Source organism: Nothobranchius furzeri, chromosome 5 (genome assembly GCF_043380555.1).
Source record: "Nothobranchius furzeri strain GRZ-AD chromosome 5, NfurGRZ-RIMD1, whole genome shotgun sequence".
Taxonomy (NCBI): Eukaryota; Metazoa; Chordata; class Actinopteri; order Cyprinodontiformes; family Nothobranchiidae; genus Nothobranchius; species Nothobranchius furzeri.
The window spans coordinates 62327158-62346607 of NC_091745.1; the positions used below are offsets into that span (position 1 = coordinate 62327158).

A 19450-nucleotide genomic window follows, 5' to 3' on the forward strand; every position below is an offset into this window, starting at 1 on the left:
CCTGCAACCTTTCAATTATGGAGTGAGCACTTAACTCCTGTGCCACCGACGCCCCACAATGCGATGGCAGAATTTAAATCTGCCATCGCTATTGGCTAAGAGGTACCCTATGACGTGAGCTGGTACCATATGATGTCACAATGTTGTTGCGAGCCTGTGTGTGTATTTGTTAGCGGCTTTGCGCTCTTGGTCCGCCAAGCAACATCATGTGTTGCATTTTTCAAACAGGAAGTGGATTAAGACTCTGGTAAGGGGTGACTTGCTCTTTACTTTTTGGGGACTAACGAATAGAATAGAATAGAATAGAATAGAATAGAATAGAATAGAATAGAGGAGTTTTTATTAATCCTATAATGGGGAAATTCACTTGCTACAGTAGCACATACACTTAAAGAAAAGGAAAAAGAAAATACTAACAAGATTACAGGTAAACTCACAAAGACAGGAAACTATTATTGTAACCTTTAACCACTAAATACAACAAATAAAAATGAAACTAGTTTCCAGAACTATGCGGCATAAGGGACACAGACATTTAATGTACATTATTATTGCATTGATACTTGTTACTTGTAACGGGATAATGCCAGCACCAGTTAAACTTAGGATTACACTCTTTCTGCAGTGGGGATGAATGACCTACAGTTCTGTTTTACATCTTGGATGTCTCAGTTTGCTATACTGAAGCAGCTGTTTATGGCCTCCACAGTGGGATGCAGTAGGTGGGAGTGGTTTTCCAGGAACCAAATACACTTTAGAACCTTAATTGGATATTTTAATCGGACAGGACATATCTCACTATTCTGATGCCTCATTTACAGAAGGTTTTATGTTCTCAACATGTTTTGGTTCATTTGGTCAAACATTCTGAACACAGATGAGAAGAACATCATGCTCATGGGTTTAGAACCAGACTAATGGGCAATTTGTGACGTCATTATGTGATGCCGAGGAAGAAAATGGGAGTGATAAAGAAGTTAGGACCTGAAAGCACAAATAAATGGTGGTTCCAGTTTGTCTGGAACCATAGACTTCTTAGAACAATTCATCCGTTTTTCTTATTTTCCAAATGTAGGAACATTAAAACGTTGGAGTTTTAGGTGACATTTAGAACACTTTACTTTTGAATTCCACCAATGATTGAATCATAAAACCTTAATTCGTTTTTTAGTTAAAAAAATGAATTTAAAAAGCTTTAAAGACCCTAAACATGCGCTCGTGTTCAGATCAAGTTCAAGTTCCTGAATGTGTTTGTTGTGACAACACACCAAAAAGTGTAATAAATGTGCGTGAGGCGTGCGTGCGAGCCGGCCGTGCGTAGAACGCGTCCTTCCGCGCTGTCTCCACGCCGTACGTCCGCAGTTGATGGTGTAGGAGCTGCTCCGGGACCGTGAGCCACCCATAGACCCGGATCTGTTGCCAAAGACACCTTGCGCGCAGCAGACAGGAACTGCGACGTTTGGAGCAGCAGTGGGGAGGGAGGGACAACAAAGTGCGCTATCAGCTGCTGAAGGCTGGACGGAGCAGCAGTGTGTGGCCGCTGATAGAGGGGGAGACCTCAGAGGTGGTGGCGAGGAGAGGCGAGGCTGTGGACGGAGACTCCCTCGTTGTTGTTGGTGGTGGTGTGACGGTGGCACAGATGGGTGCGACTTCCTCCAGCTGAGCCCGAAGCTATCGCACCCACAACCGAACCGATGCTGCCTTTGATCCAGATCCGGAAAGCCCACTGATCTCAGAGTAAGTCCGCATGAGGAGGGTTTGGGTCTGTTTGGTTTATCTGTATTTTATTTTTATACTGTTCCTGCTCGTCATCATGATTCACAGCAGGAACCAACACGGGTCACTCCTCCCAGCGTCACATACAAACTTTTACTGCCTCATATTTTCATCTGAGACATCCACACCAAGCCGAGCTGCTGTCATCTAGCACAAAAATGCTGTGTGTGTGTGTGTGTGTGTGTGTGTGTGTGTGTGTGTGTGTGTGTGGTTTTAAAGGTTTGGTTTGAATTCACTTTTCATTGGGGTTAAGGTTAGGAATTCGTAATGGTAATGACATAACCTCTGCACAATGCCTCTGTATGCCTATAATGCAGCCACTAAAATGAATGGAAGTCAATGACTGGTCCCCACAAGCGTAGCAAGCCAAACGTGTGTGTGCCTCAGACATGTATGGTCTGTTTGTGGTCAGAGCCTTTGAATAGCAGCCTTTCAGACTTCTGCACAGCCGTTGGTCAGAGCACATGCTGCACTGTTAGTGCCCTGTTTCCCCTGCAGCCTGCTTGTTTTCCTTCTCTCTCTTCCATGCAAACTTGTTCTTTAGACAAAGTGAGCAGATTCTCTACAACAAGCAGTATTATGCAAGAAAAGGTGTTGCGCAAATCTGTTCAAAAAGAGAAGAAAGCAGGGACATTGCTTCAGCTGCTTTATATAAAGGTCATCCACACACTCTGTAGGTTCAGCAGCATACATGATCTCAGATTGAAATAAACAGGAACGCACACTGCTTAAATTAAAATGCTTCAGGTTAGCATTGCTGTCTAAGAGCCTGCATCCATCTTAAACCACAGCTCTTCTTCAAGCTGTTTGTTTGATGCTTATCTTGACTGTAAATACCAAAGAGGGGAAAGGGAAATGGTAGGAAAGGTTGCTATGCAAATCCAGGCCTGCTTTCTGGCACAGAGAATGTGTTAAACAAATGAAGCAATGCCTCCAGCTTACCATCAGCTGTCCTGTTGTTGTTTCATTTCAAGAAAACATGCGAGTAGTTCAAAACCACGCAAATGATCAGGTTTAACAAACTTAAACAATGAGGTACTTCCTTATCAGACCTTTAAACTGAAGCTTTTTGTTAAACGATAGACGTTCAGGAAGGCAAAATGTTTGTTTGAATCTTTCATGAGAATAAAAATTTATTTAGTAAATACCAATTTCTGATCTCTGTACCACTCAGACCCACTGAAACCAGTGATGAGTGGTTTTAGAGAACTAGAGTCAAACATGAGGTTAAGGAGTGTTTTTCAGGAGAATCTTTTTGCCATATTGCTCAAATTGCTCTTCACATACTAATGGCATCCAATAAATTAAATGTTTTGTCAACAAAAGGAATAATTTGAATCGTCTCTGAAACAGTCAATCCTGGAAAGACCTTATGTAATCATTGTGATGGCCCCATTCTTAATGATTGGATCCTGATCCATCCATCACATTGCCCTGGCTGTCCTTCCCCCCTCTGCACATGTCTCTCATGTCTCTGGGAGCCTAGGTCACGCCCATCTACTTCCAGACCATGGGTCCCCGGAAGAAGCAAAAAAAGAATGCAAGTCAGTGGAGCTAAAAAACACTATTTTCTAATTCTGCTTGTTATGTTCAGTGGATTGCACATATGATGTCCGTGAATTTTAAATACACATTTTGATACCAAGAATGCGCTTATTTTTGAAGGGGGATAAATGTTATTTTAGGTTTTGTGTGAAAATAAGTGCAGGACTACAAATGCGCATCACAAAGGTGACGTCATCGAACCAGACACGGAGAAAACAGAGGGAAAATGGTTGTAAGTTCACTGAACTTAAAATCCTTCCTTTAGAAGAAAAAAGGGTGTTGGACATGGTGTTGGACCATAGAAATTTGTTCATTCAAAACATTGCCTGGTTGCATGGACATAATTTTCACTTTAGAAGTGGGGGGGACGGGGGGGATTTTTACAGTATGCTCTAATGGGAAACAGGCTTCAACACAAATGGTTGTTTTCTGCTTGGTCCTAGAGCTCAACCAGTGTCCGTTTAATATAGCGTAATATTGTTTTTGGTTGGTAAAAATTGCAGGGGTCAAAACTTGACTTTGGGAAAAGTGGGGGGGATATGTCCCCCCCCCCCCCCCCCCCAAATTACGTCCATGCCTGGTTGAACAGCAAGAAAAACACATATTGCAACTTTAACATGTCATTTAAAAAATAATTCACTTGCAAATTCTGCATTTAAAACCAATGCATAGTAAATGTGTTATTTCTAGCATCCGTTAGCATTTAGCATTAGCAAAAGTGACATCTTTTTAACCAGCTGGTTGGAAACTGTGTTTGTGAACCAAAACAAAGATTTTTGAGTTTCCAATCAGTCGTTCGTTCACAGTAACGTTTTGGTTCCTCTTCAAATATACATTTAATTTCAGCAAATTCTTAGATTAGTTTCATCGCAGAAGCATATATTCAGCTAGCTGAATATTGACATTTTAAAAGCATCAAACCCAGGCTAAGTCAGCAAAAACACATGACAAAGAAGCTAAAAATAAAAAAAAGCTATCAGATCTGTCCTTGTTTTGTCTCCATGATGGGACACAGATTCTGACATTTCATTTTATAGCCTAAAAATAAATCTGAATCAGGTTTCTTTACCAAATTATACAAATGAGGAATTTGTTTTGGTGCACACTCATAAGGCTGAGATCCACTTTTTTGTCTTTGTGGAGATTTTGATCCTAAAATATTTTTCTCGTGGGGTCTAAAGATCTAAAGAAAAACAGCGGACTATGGATATGATTGACTGAATGCCTGATGTTCTTTATTTGCTACTTTGCAGTAGCTAGAACCATGCTCCACCGTCACCTGCGAACCGGTGGTTTTGACCTGCCAGGGGTGGATTCAACTGATGTGCCTCTCATTGGCTACCGACCCTTATCACCTGACAGGGGAGCCCCGAGCAGCCAATCAGACAGGAGCGAGGAAGACGATTATTCGGATCCTTCACAGGTGAGATGTTTCCTTGCATTTCAAGTGTTTTAGAATTGTATGTGATAAAGCTGTAACAATGTTTTCCTATAACTACATATATATATATATATATATATATATATATATATATATATATATATATATATATATATATATATACAGATAGCATCAGAGGTTCACTCCTTAAGACGATCTGATGGAGATGTTTTGTATTCGTCATGGTTCATCGACTCTTCCTCTCTAGCATCAAAGTCACAAGTTCCCACTCAAGCTGAGTTCTGCCACCGGTTTGTTAAATACACAGTAGATGCTGTACGGACTAAAAGCACAATGTATATGATGGGAAGACATCTAGATGGGGTGTGAGATTGTATGAGTCAGAAAAATGATGAGATAAATGGGGGGATAAACTTTATTGTATTTATCCTAGTGGATCTATAATTAAACGGGTAAACTAGTAGCAGTGCATTCAATGTCAAATAAAGTAAAATGTTATTATCAGGAGAGGGAGAATGTTTAAGTGGTTAGCAACAGTGTTCAAGCCGATGGCCCCCTCCATGAGGCTACCACAGCTCAGCAGAACATCAGTGTAGCTTCTTCTGGGGAGAAAAACACTTAGAGAAAAAAGTTAACAGCTGAAATAGCAGGATAATACAGTTAAAGAGCAAATTGTAGAAGAAAGTAGTTGAGTGTGGAAAGTGGTCAGTATATCCTCCAGCAGTCTAAGCCTATAGCAGCATAACTACAGAGATAACTCTGGATAACCTAGCCTTTTAGATGGAGGCATGTTGGAGACAGGGCAAGGGAGAGCCGTCTTTACCGACTGTACACTCCACCTCCCTCTACTCCCCCACTTGTCCAGATCCGGGCTAACATCAGATTTTAATCATAGGCCCTATCATATAAAATGTTTTAAGCCTAGTCTTAAAAGTTGACAAGGTGTCTGCCTCATGGACTAAAGCTGGGAGCTGGCTCCACAGGAGAGGAGCCTGATAGCTAAAAGATCTGCCTCCCATCCTATTTTTAGATATTCTGGGAACCACCAGTAAACTTGCAGTCTGAGAACGAGTGCTCGGTTAGGAACATATGGAACAATCAGGTCACTGATGTATGATGAAGCTTGATTATTAGGAGCTTTATATGTGAGAAGGAGGATCTTAAAATCTATTCTGAATTTAACAGGTAGTCAATGTAGAGAAGCTAAGACAGGAGAGATATGATTCCTCTTTTTAATTCTCATCAGAACTCTAGCTGCAGCATTTTGGACAAGCTGAAGACTTTTAACTACATTCTGTGGACTTCCTGAGAGTAATGAATTACAGTAATCCAGTTTTTATGTAATGCATGAACTAGTTTTTCAGCATCACTCCTGGAAAAGATGCTTCTAATCTTAGCAATATTCCGAAGGTGGAAAAAGGAAATCCTACAAACCTGTTTAACGTGGGATTTGAATGACATGTCCTGGTCGAAGACTTTGTTCACTTTGTTCTCGGGGACTAATTTAATGCTGTTCAGGTCAGGTGATTGACTAAGCAATTTCCTTTTCTGAATGTCAGGTCCAAAGATGAGAACTTCAGTCTTGTCTTGATTTAAAAGTGGAAAGTTTTGAGTCATCCAATTTTTATGTCTTCAAGACAAGCCTGTAGTCTAAGTAACCAATTAGGTTCATCAGGGTAAATGGATAGATATAACCGAGTATCGTCGGCATAACAGTGGAAGTGTATCCCATATCTACTGTTTATTTATTTATTGGAAGCATATATATATAGTAAAAAGAATTTGTCCAAGCACTGAACCCTGTGGTACTCCACAAGTAACCCTGGAGTAAGAAGAAGATTTGTCATGTACATTTACAAAATGAAATCTATCAGACAGGTAGGATTTAAACCAGCCTAGCGCTGCTCCTTTGATCCCTACAACATGTTCAAGTCTTTCTAAAAGAACATTGTGATCAACTGTGTCAAAGGCAGCACTGAGATCTAACAAGACTAGAACAGACACAAGATTCTTATCTGAGGCCATGAGAATATCATTTGTAACTTTCACTAATGCAGTTTTAGTGCTGTGATACTCTCTAAAACCAGACTGAAAAATTTCAAACAGATCATTAGTGTTTAGATGCTCACATACTTGATTGGCCACTATTTTCTCAAGAACTTTGGATAAAAATGGAAGGTTAGATATTGGTCTATAATTCACTGGGTCATGTGGATCCAGAGAAGGCTTCTTAAGTAAAGGTTTGATTATAGTAACCTTAAAATCCTGTGATACATATTAATTTACTAAAGATAGATTGATTAAATCTAGAATGGGGGCAGTAACCAAAGGAAATGCATCTTTAAATAATTTGGTTGGGATTGGATCTAAAATGCAAGTTGAAAGTTTAGATGAAGCTAATATTTTTGATAACTCTGAAAGCTCAACTGGATCAAAACGGTTCAAACACAGATGAGGTTCTACAGTTACCTCTGATGCTGCCTCACTTACTGAGGAAGAAGAAATCACATGAGAGAGGATGCTAAGGATTTTGTTTCTAATAGAAATAGTTTTACTTGTGAAAAGTCCCATAAAGTCATTGTTGCTGAGGGCTAAGGGAATAGATGATTCAGAGCTATGATTCTGTGTAAGTTTGGCAACTGTACTGAAAAGAAATTTCGCATTATTCTTATTCTCCTCAATTAGCAAAGAAAAATAAGCAGTTCTAGTTTGTAGAAGCTTGTTTTTATAAAGCACAAGACTATTTTTCCAGGATAAGTAGGATTCCTCCTGGTGTTTAGAGCGCCATGTTCTCTCTAATTTTCTAGAGTTTTGTTTTAAAGTTCGTAAATCAGAATTAAACCAGGGAGCCAACTTCCTGTGCTTAATTACCTTCTTTTTTTAAAGGGGCAAAATCATGTAATGCACATGTAAAGAAGAAGTAACATTATGAACTAGATCATCAATTTGTGAAGGGCTAGAAATGAAAATATTGCCCTCAGCTACGTTCCTCTGAGATGCTGAAGATACTAAAGATGGAACAATTGATTCAAAAGATGCAACAGCATTGACAGATAGAGACCGACTATAGTGAAATTTACTTTCATGTCTCGAGAACTCAGTTATAAAAAACTCAAAGGTTATCAAAAAGTGGTCAGAGAGGACTGGATTTTGTGGAAATATTGTTATTTCCCCCACACTCTGATCCAAAAACTCAGAGTAAGGGCCTGGTGGACGATACAAAACTAAAATCAAGAGTGGTTTTACAGTTTTACAATCTGTATTAGGAAAACTAAGAATAAGATGCTCAAAAGAACTGTAACTATTAATTGGTAAGGGATTGATTAATAGGTCTGAATGAAAAATGGTTGCTACTACTCCTCCTTGCCCGGTACTTCAAGCAATATGATGATTTAAATAATTAGCAGGAGTTGACTCGTTTAAACTAACATAGTCCTCTTGCTGCAGCCAGGATTCTGTGGGAGAGAGAGCAAAGAAATCTGATTATCACAAATCAAGCCATTAACTAACAAAGTCTTAGAAAAAAAAGACCTAATGTTCAATAACCCACATTTAATTTTTTCTAGTTTTCTGCTCAGTTGAATTTGTTCTAATATTTATGGTTTTCATGATTTGATTTATTAAGCCTGATATTTAATCTGTGTGATTTTGGCTGTGGGCAGGACACTGTCTCAATGGGGTAGTGGGTGAGTAACAGTACAGAAGCTGCAGAGGGGTGTGCTAAACTACAACGCGACTTCTTGGTCCGGACCCTGGGTTGTCATGGAGGACTAACAAAATTGTCCATGTCCCTTGAAAGAAGAGCTGTGTCGCACCCTGTCCTGTCTCCCCACTCTGTTCTGTCTTGTGTCTCCTGATTACTCCCACCTGACTCTCGTTTTCCAATCACCCAAGCTCCCAGCCCCCATGTATTTAAACCCTCTCAGTTCTGTGTGTCTTGTCAATTCGTTGTTTTCATGTCAGCGTGTTCATTATTAAAGCCTTTAATCATGTCGGCCTGCCTACCTTCTTCACCTGCGAGTGGATCCTCATCTCCGCTTCACTCGCCAGTGCGCGTGACAAGCTGCTCCATCCAAAGACTGTTCGATGCCGTCTCTTCGCATCAGACCAGGTTTTCCCCAAAAAGTTTTCCAATTATCAATGTAGCCCACGTTGTTTTCAGGACACCACCTAGAAAACCAGCGGTTGAAGGACAGCATGTGGCTAAACATGTCGTCACTGGTCCGATAAACACACAAGTTAGAAAGTTAAGTGGTGTTGAAGCCCTACATCTATCCATCCATCACTTGGGAAATCTGGGCAATATTTGTTTTAATGTTTTTTTTTTTTAACAAAAAGTCCACTTATTTTAGATGGATAATAAATATATACCTCTATACCAATATGTACATTATATATAACAAGCTATAAAACTATACCAATATATATAGAGAACAAACTATTAGCCTCGCAATCCGTCCTGCATATGTGATGATGTAGTCTGACCATAGGGAGAGCTCAGTCATGGGACGGAATCCATGGTTGTCTTTCAAACTGTCTTCAGATGCTATTGGACAACAAACAACGTGACATACTCAGCACTACGGATGCCAGTCAACGAGGTAGTCCACCAAACACTGTTGAAGAAGACACAAATCCATACATTTTCTAAATGAAGGACTTAAGTACCTCTATCTGCTCTTGACTCAAAGAAAGACTCAGGTCTAAATAGACCAAAGTTGATGCCAAAACCTTTTCAAACAAGCCATTGCCATCTTGTTTCACTTTGTCACATCATCCTGCCCACAAAACCAATAGAGTGCTGTGATTAGCCCACCAAATGGATAGAGCAGTGATCCTCAATCCTGATCCTGGAAGGCTGATCCTGGAAGGCTGTATCCAGCATGTTTTAGTTTTAACCCTGTTTCAACACACCTGATTGATATCAGCAGGCAATTAAAAGGCTTCCTCAAAGCTTGAGCTGCTGCACAAGTGAATCAACCACTGAATCAAGTGTGTTGGAGCAGAGAAAAAATTAAAATGTGCCGGATATCGGCCCTACAGGACCAGAATTGAGAATCACTGCAATAGAGGGCTGTGATTGTCCCACCAAAACAATAGATCACTCTGATTGGCATGACACAATACTGCCCAGGCCAATGGCTGACCTACTGAAGCTCCTATGGAGCATGGCTAGACCAATATGCAGAGCAAAGTCATTTTGCTTTGACTACTGTCCCTCTAAATTTCCAGACCAACAAACAATACCACTATACTAACTTATACACTATATATAATACACTACACCACTACTAACATATGCACTATAATAAACTATATCACTATACAAAATGTATACAGTAATATAATAAACTATACCACTACACTAATTTATACACTATATATAATAAACTATATCGTCGTCGTCGTCTTCCTCCGCTTATCCGGGTCCGGGTCGCGGGGGCAGCATCCCAACTAGGGAGCTCCAGGCCGTCCTCTCCCCGGCCTTGTCCACCAGCTCCTCCGGCAGGACCCCAAGGCGTTCCCGGACCAGATTGGAGATGTAACCTCTCCAACGTGTCCTGGGTCGACCCGGGGGCCTTCTGCCGGCAGGACATGCCCGAAACACCTCCCCGGGGAGGCGTCCAGGAGGCATCCTGACCAGATGCCCAAACCACCTCAACTGGCTCCTTTCGATCCGGAGGAGCAGCGGTTCTACTCCGAGTCCCTCCCGAATGTCCGAGCTCCTCACCCTATCTCTAAGGCTGAGCCCGGCCACCCTACGGAGGAAACTCATTTCGGCCGCTTGTATCCGCGATCTCGTTCTTTCGGTCATTACCCAAAGCTCATGACCATAGGTGAGGATTGGGACGTAGATCGACCGGTAAATCGAGAGCCTGGCTTTCTGGCTCAGCTCCCTCTTCCCCACGACAGATCGGCTCAGCGTCCGCATCACTGCAGACGCCGAACCAATCCGCCTGTCGATCTCCCGATCCCTCCTACCCTCACTCGTGAACAAGACCCCGAGATACTTAAACTCCTCCACTTGAGGTAGGACCTCTCCCCCTCCTCCTTGAACCGTCACCTTATCGTGGTGGAGGAGTTTGAGTGCCCTAATGATCCTAGGAGCTATGTTGTCTGGGGCACTTAGTGCCCCTGGTAGGGTCTCCCATGACAAATTGGTCTTAGGTGAAGGGTGAGACAAAGAACGGTTCGAAGGATCTTTCATGGCGGTTAAAACGAAGAGTCGGAGTACCCGGCCCGGAGGGTTACCGGGGTCCCACCCTGGAGCCAGGCCTGGGGTTGGGGCCCGTGAGCGAGCGCCTGGTGGCCGGGCTTTCGCCCATGGGGCCCGGTCGGGCCCAGCCCGAACCGGATACATGGGCTCGTCCAACTGTGGACCCACCACCCGCAGGAGGAACATGAAGGGTCCGGTGCAATGCGAATCGGGTGGCAGACCAAGGCGGGAGCCTTGGCGGTCCAATCCCCGGACAAGAAAACTAGATCCCCGGACAAGTAAACTATATCCCTATACAAATGTATTTACTATATATAATACACTGTACCAATATATTAATTTATACACTATATATAATACACTATATCACTACTAACAGATACACTATAATAAACTATAACACTACACAAAACTTCTCCTATATATATATATATATATATATATATATATATATATATATATAGTGCACTATACCACTATACTAATTTATACACTATATATAATACACTATAACAGCTCAGTTGGCCAGTGGTTGAGGGTCCGCCGTGACACTGGGAGATCATGGGTTCAAATCCATGATCAGGTCCTACCAAAGACTTTTAAAGATGGTACCCAATGCCTCCCTGCTTGACACTTAGACCAAACAGTTCTCAAGCATGGTCGTGTCTACAGTTCACCATTCCCTTGTGATATACTATACAACTAATACTATACTGGAACTATACTACTAATTTATACACTATATATAATAAACCAGTGGTACTCAGCTCTGGTCCTGGAGAGCCAGTATCCAGCATGTTTAGTGTTACCTCTGCTTCAGCAGGCCTGATTTCAATCAGCAGGTGATTAACAGGCTTCTGCAGAGCTCGATGAGCTGTTGAACAGTTGATTCAACCACTGAATTAGGTGTGTTGGAATAGAGGAACAACAAAACATACTGGATACCAGCTCTCCAGGACCAAGAGCGAGTACCACTGTAGTGTACTATACCACTATACTAATTTATAGAGTATATATAATGAACTTTACCACAATACTAAACTCATACACTACATATAATATACTATACCACTATACTAGCATATACATTATATATAATACACTGTACACCATGCTATTAAGAAGTCTGTGATCTTCTTCCAAACGGTTTGGTGAAAGAACTTGATTCTGAGTGGCACTGTTGACATCCTCATGTAGCTGGTCTTTTCATTAAGTTACTGAGTCGCTGTGCCATTGAGGGTTTGCAAAGTGGACCAAAGCTGTAGAGATGTAAATGGAGGAGGTTAGGGAGTTCAAACGCAGGTGCATTCATCACAACCTTTCACTTCTGTTAATGTTTAGGTACCTGCTGGTGAGGCTTGTCCAGCCTGAACAGATGGTTTTAGAAACAAGTCTATTTTCATCAGCAGCCAGAGGGCTGACAGAAAATTTCTTCTGACCTGCACACGTCTCTGTGAGTTCACTTCTCCCTGAACTTCACGAACCTCCCTTAGTGTTAAATAAAAAGAAGCGACCCACTCGGGTTCTGACTGCTCAGACTTCCTCTGATGTAATATCACACTTCAGCTGCTGGACTTCACAGTAAATAATGCATGCAGTGGTTTGGCTGGTTGATGCGGCACACACCTGTTCTCACTATAAACACTATCTGGTATCACAGGCAGTCTCCAAGGACACTTAGCCAAGTGGAATCCGATACAAGCTTCCAGCTCACTCTGTAATGAGGGAAACTTAGACATCTGAGTCAGACAGAATAACCTCAAGTGAACAATGAAGTTCTAAAGTAATAAATGGGTTTCCTGTTTGGCTTAAAGATGCTGATTATGTATTTCACATTCCTTCATCTTTTATTGATAGGTTCTTACTGCTCTAACAAGACAAAGAGATCATTATTTAGGACCAAAAACAGAGATTTAGTTTCTGATTCATTGTTTTTAAGTTGTAGATCATATACTTAGCTGTAATAGATCATTTATTTAATTAAATGGAGCTTTGGGTCACATGAGAATATGTTTATCCCATGTAATTTTTTTTATCACTTTAAGCTGCTTATTTTCTACCAACCTTCTCTTGGGTCAGCTGACCAGGTGCTCCAGATCATTCCCAAAACTAACCAGAAACTCCAAGATCACACCTTTGCAGCCATAATCCCAAAAAACTGGAATACATTGCTTCTACATATCAGACAAGTATCAGTGTCGGTTCTGTAGAATATTTATAATTTATTTTCCTGAATGTTTGGCTCTGCAAATTATGGTTTTACCTCACATTGGTCAGATTTTTATCTTATTTTGTATTTTATTTTATTTTTGCGTATTATCGTGTTTTTCTACTATTTTGAATACTTCATACAAACCTTTTAGACTTTTTATCCAATAAAATTGTCCTTTTTCGAAAATCATAGAAGATATATTCTGTCCACACAGCACTCACCTTTATGGTATGCAGTATGCTAATTTAATAAAGTTGTATTTTATTGGATTGGAAATACAAAAAATGGACCAAACTGAGTTAGTTTTATGGATGCTGAGCTAAAGTCTGATGCGGTTGTAGCTATGACTCAACCTCAACAAATACAGAGAGCTCTATGAACACCTTTGTTTAATCCAAGAAAAATGGCCTCTTTCTAAATTTCCAAGACCTCTGTCTCATTAACAGAATTAGTATTGAGATGTTAGCCACTAGCACATGTAAGCATTACTAGCACGTGTTAGCATTACTAGCACTTGTTAGCATTACTCACACATGTTGGCATTGTTACTAGCATATGTTGGCATTAACCAGCATATGTTGGCATTAACCAGCATATGTTGGCATTAAAAGCACACATTGGCATCAATACCATCATTTGTTGGCATTATTACCAGCACATGTTTGCATTAAAAGCACATGTTGGCATTATTATTAGCACATGTTGGCATGAGGCATTTAATCAGTTAATTAATAGTTAAAGCTATATCTTTCCATTTATGGCTTTTTCAAAGTAGAGAATTTGTTCAGGGCAGTCTGTAGTAACTGATCACACAGCCATGGATGTAATTTGGGGGGGGGGGGGGGGGGGGGGACATGCCCCCCCCCCCCCCCCCCCACCACCACCACTTTTTCCAAAGTCAAGTTTTGACCCCTGCACTTTTTACCATCCAAAAACAATATTACGCTATATTAAATTGACACTGGTTGAGCTCTAGGACCAAGCAGAAAACAACCATTTGTGTTGAAGCCTGTTTCCCATTAGAGCATACTATAAAGATACCCCCCCCCTCCACGTGTCCCCCCCCCCCCCCCCCCCCCACTTCTAAAGTGAAAATTACGTCCATGCACACAGCTTCATCATTTGTAAATAAAATCATCATCATTATGAATACATGAGAATTTTCAGTTAACCCACTTCACACTGAAGTAAGTAAAGCTGCATCTTTGTTGATATTTTTTCCAAACACATTGAACATCACAGACTAATGAAATCTCCTGGTATAACTGGACCTGGAGAGGAGACTTTTGCCTTGAATGCCTCAAATTTTCTTGAAAACTAGTCGATAATAAGGAGCATCAAGGGAAACTTGAGATGAAAGCATGAGAAGAGGAGCATAAAGTAAGACAGGAAAGAAGAGCTTGGTTGGTGAAGCTGTCAAATTAACAATAGTGATGTTTTAAATAAAGCTCCAGCAGATGTGTTTATGACCCCGTCTGGAAAGTAACTGGTGCAGGGCTGAAAATACTGGCGTCAGGGTTTCTCCCGTGTTTTTGGCGGAGGCACGGCAGGATGGAAAAGGTTGTTTATGTGAGATTGGAATTAGATAGGAAGAGGTAAAGCTTTCTTTCCTGGTGCCATTCAACAGCTGACGTTTGTGTTCAGAAGTTCATATGACCTGCAGTTTTTGATGGACGAAGAAGGGATGAAAAATAGCTCCAAAACGGGACAGCATGTCCTGCTTCCTGTGTTTGTTTCCATTTATTATCTGCTTCCTGTTTGTAGTCTAGCCAGAGGAGGGGCTAAATTTGAGAAAAGGAAGAGCTCAGGGTTATAAGAGGAGATCACATCTTCCAGAAAATACAACTCCAGATTTGGTGAAGCTTAAAGAGATGAGAGGAAAGTCGGGGATGAGACGCTGCTCAGACTTGTAATCATGATTCTTATCCAGCTGCTTTTGATGCAGGTAAACTCAAAATTACACACAAATAATGAAAAGCTGTGGTCTATCTTACCCAAATACTTCCTGGTTCTGGAAAATTGTGCTTAACTTCTTTAAAACCAGAAGAGGTTTGATGAGGTGATATTCTACAAGCATTTAGACTAATATTTTTTCAAATATGCTGTTTGTAAACGAAAAGATGAAAGAATGTTTTATGATGGGGATTTTCAAAAGGTAAGGGGGAAAAATAAATCATTAAAACTTTAATTTCCATAAATTATAAAAGCAAAGAAAATTTCCTATTCATTTTGTGCAATAATGGTTACATTTTAAAGGTGCAATTTTACAATGAAATGATCACAAAACTGTTAAATTGAAACAATTCCCTTCTCAGCAGGCAGAGGGGATTGTCAGTTTTTTTTTCTCATGTCAAAATGGCCAACGAGGGATGTAGTCGTTTACAATCTTGGAGACTGCAGGGTTGCTTAGTCTGCACTGAGTCAGCAGTGCGGTGCCGACATGTGTAATACGACCCAGGCCAGCAGCAGCGTTTTGTAAATAAAGCCAGTAAACGAGAGCGGCCCAGAAGTTGTTTCTTGTACCCCTAGAAGCCACGGCATCTTTGTGTTTTACTCTAAACAATCTCAAACAACTTTTTCAATTATCAACAACTCAATATTACAGTGAAATATATTTATACACTCATCAACTTATGGTGTGTGGGCTCATTTTAGCTCGTCATCTAGAATCTAGTGGCGCTGGGCCATGGCTGGCAACGGACATGAAATTCTCAAAATGGTAGTGAGAAAGCTACTCATGTGTTTGGAAAGTGAGCTGCAGTACCCAAATTTGACCACATGATGTCATTATTATTTCCTTCTTACATAAGGCACCTTTAATGTAGGTGTAATATTACATCAAAGTTAATAGTAATATTAAAGAGGACATATTGCACATATCTGACGTTTTGCATCATTTTGTGCAGCCATATGGGTCTCTACTGGCTCTATAAACACCCAAACATGAAAAAAGAACTGTCCGTTTGTTTTCTGTTAGTATTTTGTGTCAGAAATCTGCTGTTTCAAAAAGTCCCACAAACAGGGACATTAGCATAGCCACCTCCCTGGGTGGAAGAGCACGAACTCCTAGATGTCAGAGCTTTTAGCAGCCAGTCAGGGAGTGTGTGGGTGTGGCCAGCAACAGCTTGTTTTCTTAAAGTGACAGGAAAGTATTCCTCTGGCTTTTTTTAAATATTGGAACAACTGCTTATATGGTGTGTGATGGGAAATGTAACTGAAATTTTTATGGGCATTTTACTTCTATTTATTATTTCATCTTTGGCATTTTAGAGTATGGACAACTGTGTTGGGTAATTTTATCAATCCAAGATTACCTTAGGGAAAGTTTAAAGCACAGGGGGTTATAGTAATCAATCGATCAACACCAATACCAATCTTAAACAATCAATTTAGACTTTGCAAAGTGGAGAGAAAAGATACACACCAGACAAGGGTTGCAGTTCACTCTCATCAGACTGATGCCTTCCAAAAACTTTTATTAAGCACACACAAAGATTAACGCACACACATTTTGACATTCCTTAGACTCTGAGGCGGGAAAGCTGTAAAAGGGAGTCTGAACTTTCCCCAGGTGCACCCTAAATCAAACAAAACTATTGCTAGACATTCTCAAGGGAGTTTTACTGATAAAGGTCGGTCCCAAGGCAAGGTCATCCTCCTCGTAAAACCTACTCCTCCCTGTAAGACCTACTGGAGCCTGGTATCTATCAACAGGATGAAAAGGATGAAGCTACGTTTAATAAGACACCAGATGCTTAACAGTCAAGACATTAATATTAGTTCAATAATGACAATATCAGTTTTGATCTAACAAACTGCTTTGTCTTTAATAAAGTTTGAAGTATAGGAATCAATAGAACTATTATAACTTTTTTAAAGTCATCATATGTGTCCTGGTAATACTACTACAACAACAACAACTACTACTACTACTACTAATAATAATAATAATAATAATAATAATAATATAAGGTAATAATGTTTCAGCACTTATTCAAACATCTTGATTTTTTTTATTTGATGTAGGAGCTAAATAACGATCTAACAAGCAGTTGAGCTAACAATTTTAAAAGTTTTCAGCTTTTAAATGAAAAATGTTTCCTAGTTGGAATGCATTTTATCAACTCTCTTTCCGTTTAACAAAAAAATCGAATGGAGTTTTATTGCTTTTTGGTAAAATATTCTAAATAACAAAGGCTATATTTGTTAGCAATACAATCAAGTGAATGACTCTCTGTATGAAGCTGACTCCACTCTGTAACGCTGTTGCCAGTTTAAACAAACACCATTTTTACTTCCTGGTACATCTGAACATTTATATCCTCTCGTTAAGCGTTTACTCCTCTTACTGCTCAAACAACAGCTTGGGTTTTCAAACAAAACTAGCGTGAGGCCTGAGGTCCGCTAGCCTGTTAGAGGTTGTGTTGAATTAAAGCGGAAACAGACAAACTGGTTTATCTGCATAGGAAGGTCATCGGAACGAGAAAGAGGGCAGAAGAGTGGAGGGGAGAAATAATGAGAGGGTGTATTGTACTGGGAATAGCTTCCGGGCTCTGTGTGTGTGTGTGTGTGTGTGTGTGTGTGTGTGTGTGTGTGTGTGTGTGTGTGTGTGTGTGTGTGTGTGTGTGTGTGTGTGTATGTGTGTGTTGCTTATATATGAGTTCACTGATGAAGGCCTTTGTGTGCATAAAACTCGTGAGGGACGGTAAACAGGAATCGACGTATTCTTATCTCAGTTTGGTGAGTGTGTGTGTGTAATGGGTGTGTCCACATGATGCAGTCTTGTGGGGGCTGGACTTGGGTTCTGCTTCAGGTGCGTGTGTGTGTTTGAGTGTGTGTGTGTGTGTGTGTGTGAATCAAAGCCTGGAGTCATAGAGAGGGACACGCATCAGACAAAAAAACTCAGATCTGGGTCAGCGGACGCTGGATTTAGAGAAACTCTGGAAAACTATAAACCCCAGATGAGAAGCGGAGGAGAAAACAGGAAAAATGTCTGTGGTTTTATCCTGAAGGTTTCCAGGAAGCTCAGGGATCGCTACCTGTCAGGACTTGCCTTGGAGCAGGTAACTTGGTTACTTTGTCTGCCTGTGAACAGATTTCGTGGGAAAGAAGGACGTTGAGGCAGATTTGCCTCCAACACAGAGAGCAGGTTGAGTAACAGGTTTGGTGCTCGTGCTTTAGGACCGTTTGAATGCAGGAGGTTTTGTTTGGAGCTCTGACCTTCAAAAAGAACAAGTCAAGGTAATATAAAGAGGCTAATGGAAGCTAAAATGGTCTCATTACTAATAATGGCACCATTACTGTAGCTTGGCAGGCGCTTGTGCCGCTTTAACCATCTGTTATAACTCAGTCTGCATCTTAGAACACACATTTGTAACGGCCACTTGCAGCAATAAGTAAAATAACATTATTTTCTGGATGAACCAAAAGCGGAAATTATGGGTTTTAGTAGTGTTTTTAATGAGTGTGTCTAAGGTGTGACTATTGTGTTATGGAGGTGAAACCAGTTGTGTCATAAGGAGTCATTGTGAGAACAGCAGATTGTGCTCACGAGTTTGACATGTAGGTTTTAAAGTGTGGAAAAGCAATAGATGTAAAGTAATGCGAGACTTGAATGAAATGTAAACACAAGAGCAGCCCCACCCATCGCAGCACCAACTGTCATCTTCAAGATCTTTTATTCTGAAATCCTTGAGGTAAAGATCACGGATGAAGTGTTCCTAAAGATTCAGGAGTTTAATTTTTGAAAAAACAAAACAAAGCAGGTTACTTCTCACTGTATAAATGAAGAATTCATTACTGAATATTTTTATGTGTTTGATTTAAGTGGATCGGGCTGAGCCTCCCTGGTAAGGACTATTAGGGGGTTCTGGAGAGGAGGGTCAGTTGGATTGTCAAACATCAGAATCTACATGTGTTCCCTTGGGGGGCCCTGTGGGGGGTACTTTGGGAGTATGGGGTACCAGGCCCTCTGATATGGGCCGTTGGGTCCCTGTATGACCGGTGTCAGAGCTTGGTCTGCATCGCCGGCAGTAAGTCGAGCTCATTTCCAGTGAGAGGTGGACTCCGCCAAGGCTGCCCTTTGTCACAGATTCTGTTCATAACTTTTATGGACAGGATTTCTAGGAGCTGCCAAAGTGGTGATGGGATCTGTTTTGGTGGCCTGAGCACCAGGTCTCTGCTTTTTGCAGATGATGTGGTCCTGTTGGCTTCATCAGAATGTGATCTCCGGCTTTTGCTGGAGCGGTATCAGCTGAGTGTGAAGCGGCTGAGATGAGAAACAGCTCCTCCAAATCTG

The 19450-nt window shown here is 40.9% G+C and overlaps 1 protein-coding gene across 3 annotated transcripts in view; it reads left to right on the forward strand.

Moving 5' to 3' along the window:
• Positions 1-1519: 1519 nt before the first annotated feature.
• rgl2 (ral guanine nucleotide dissociation stimulator-like 2) overlaps positions 1520-19450 on the forward strand; it is a 40920-nt gene continuing 22989 nt past the window's right edge. Inside the window, exons 1-2 of one of the 3 annotated variants that reach the window (XM_015949757.3) lie at positions 1520-1737; positions 4575-4744. In XM_015949757.3, coding sequence (XP_015805243.3) covers positions 4586-4744 — 159 coding nt within the window. In that variant the 5' untranslated portion in view covers positions 1520-1737; positions 4575-4585. Of the gene's footprint in view, positions 1738-4574; positions 4745-14844; positions 15098-17950; positions 18216-19450 lie in introns of those variants that run through there. The other 2 variants (XM_015949759.3, XM_015949758.3) reach the window with 2 other exon arrangements.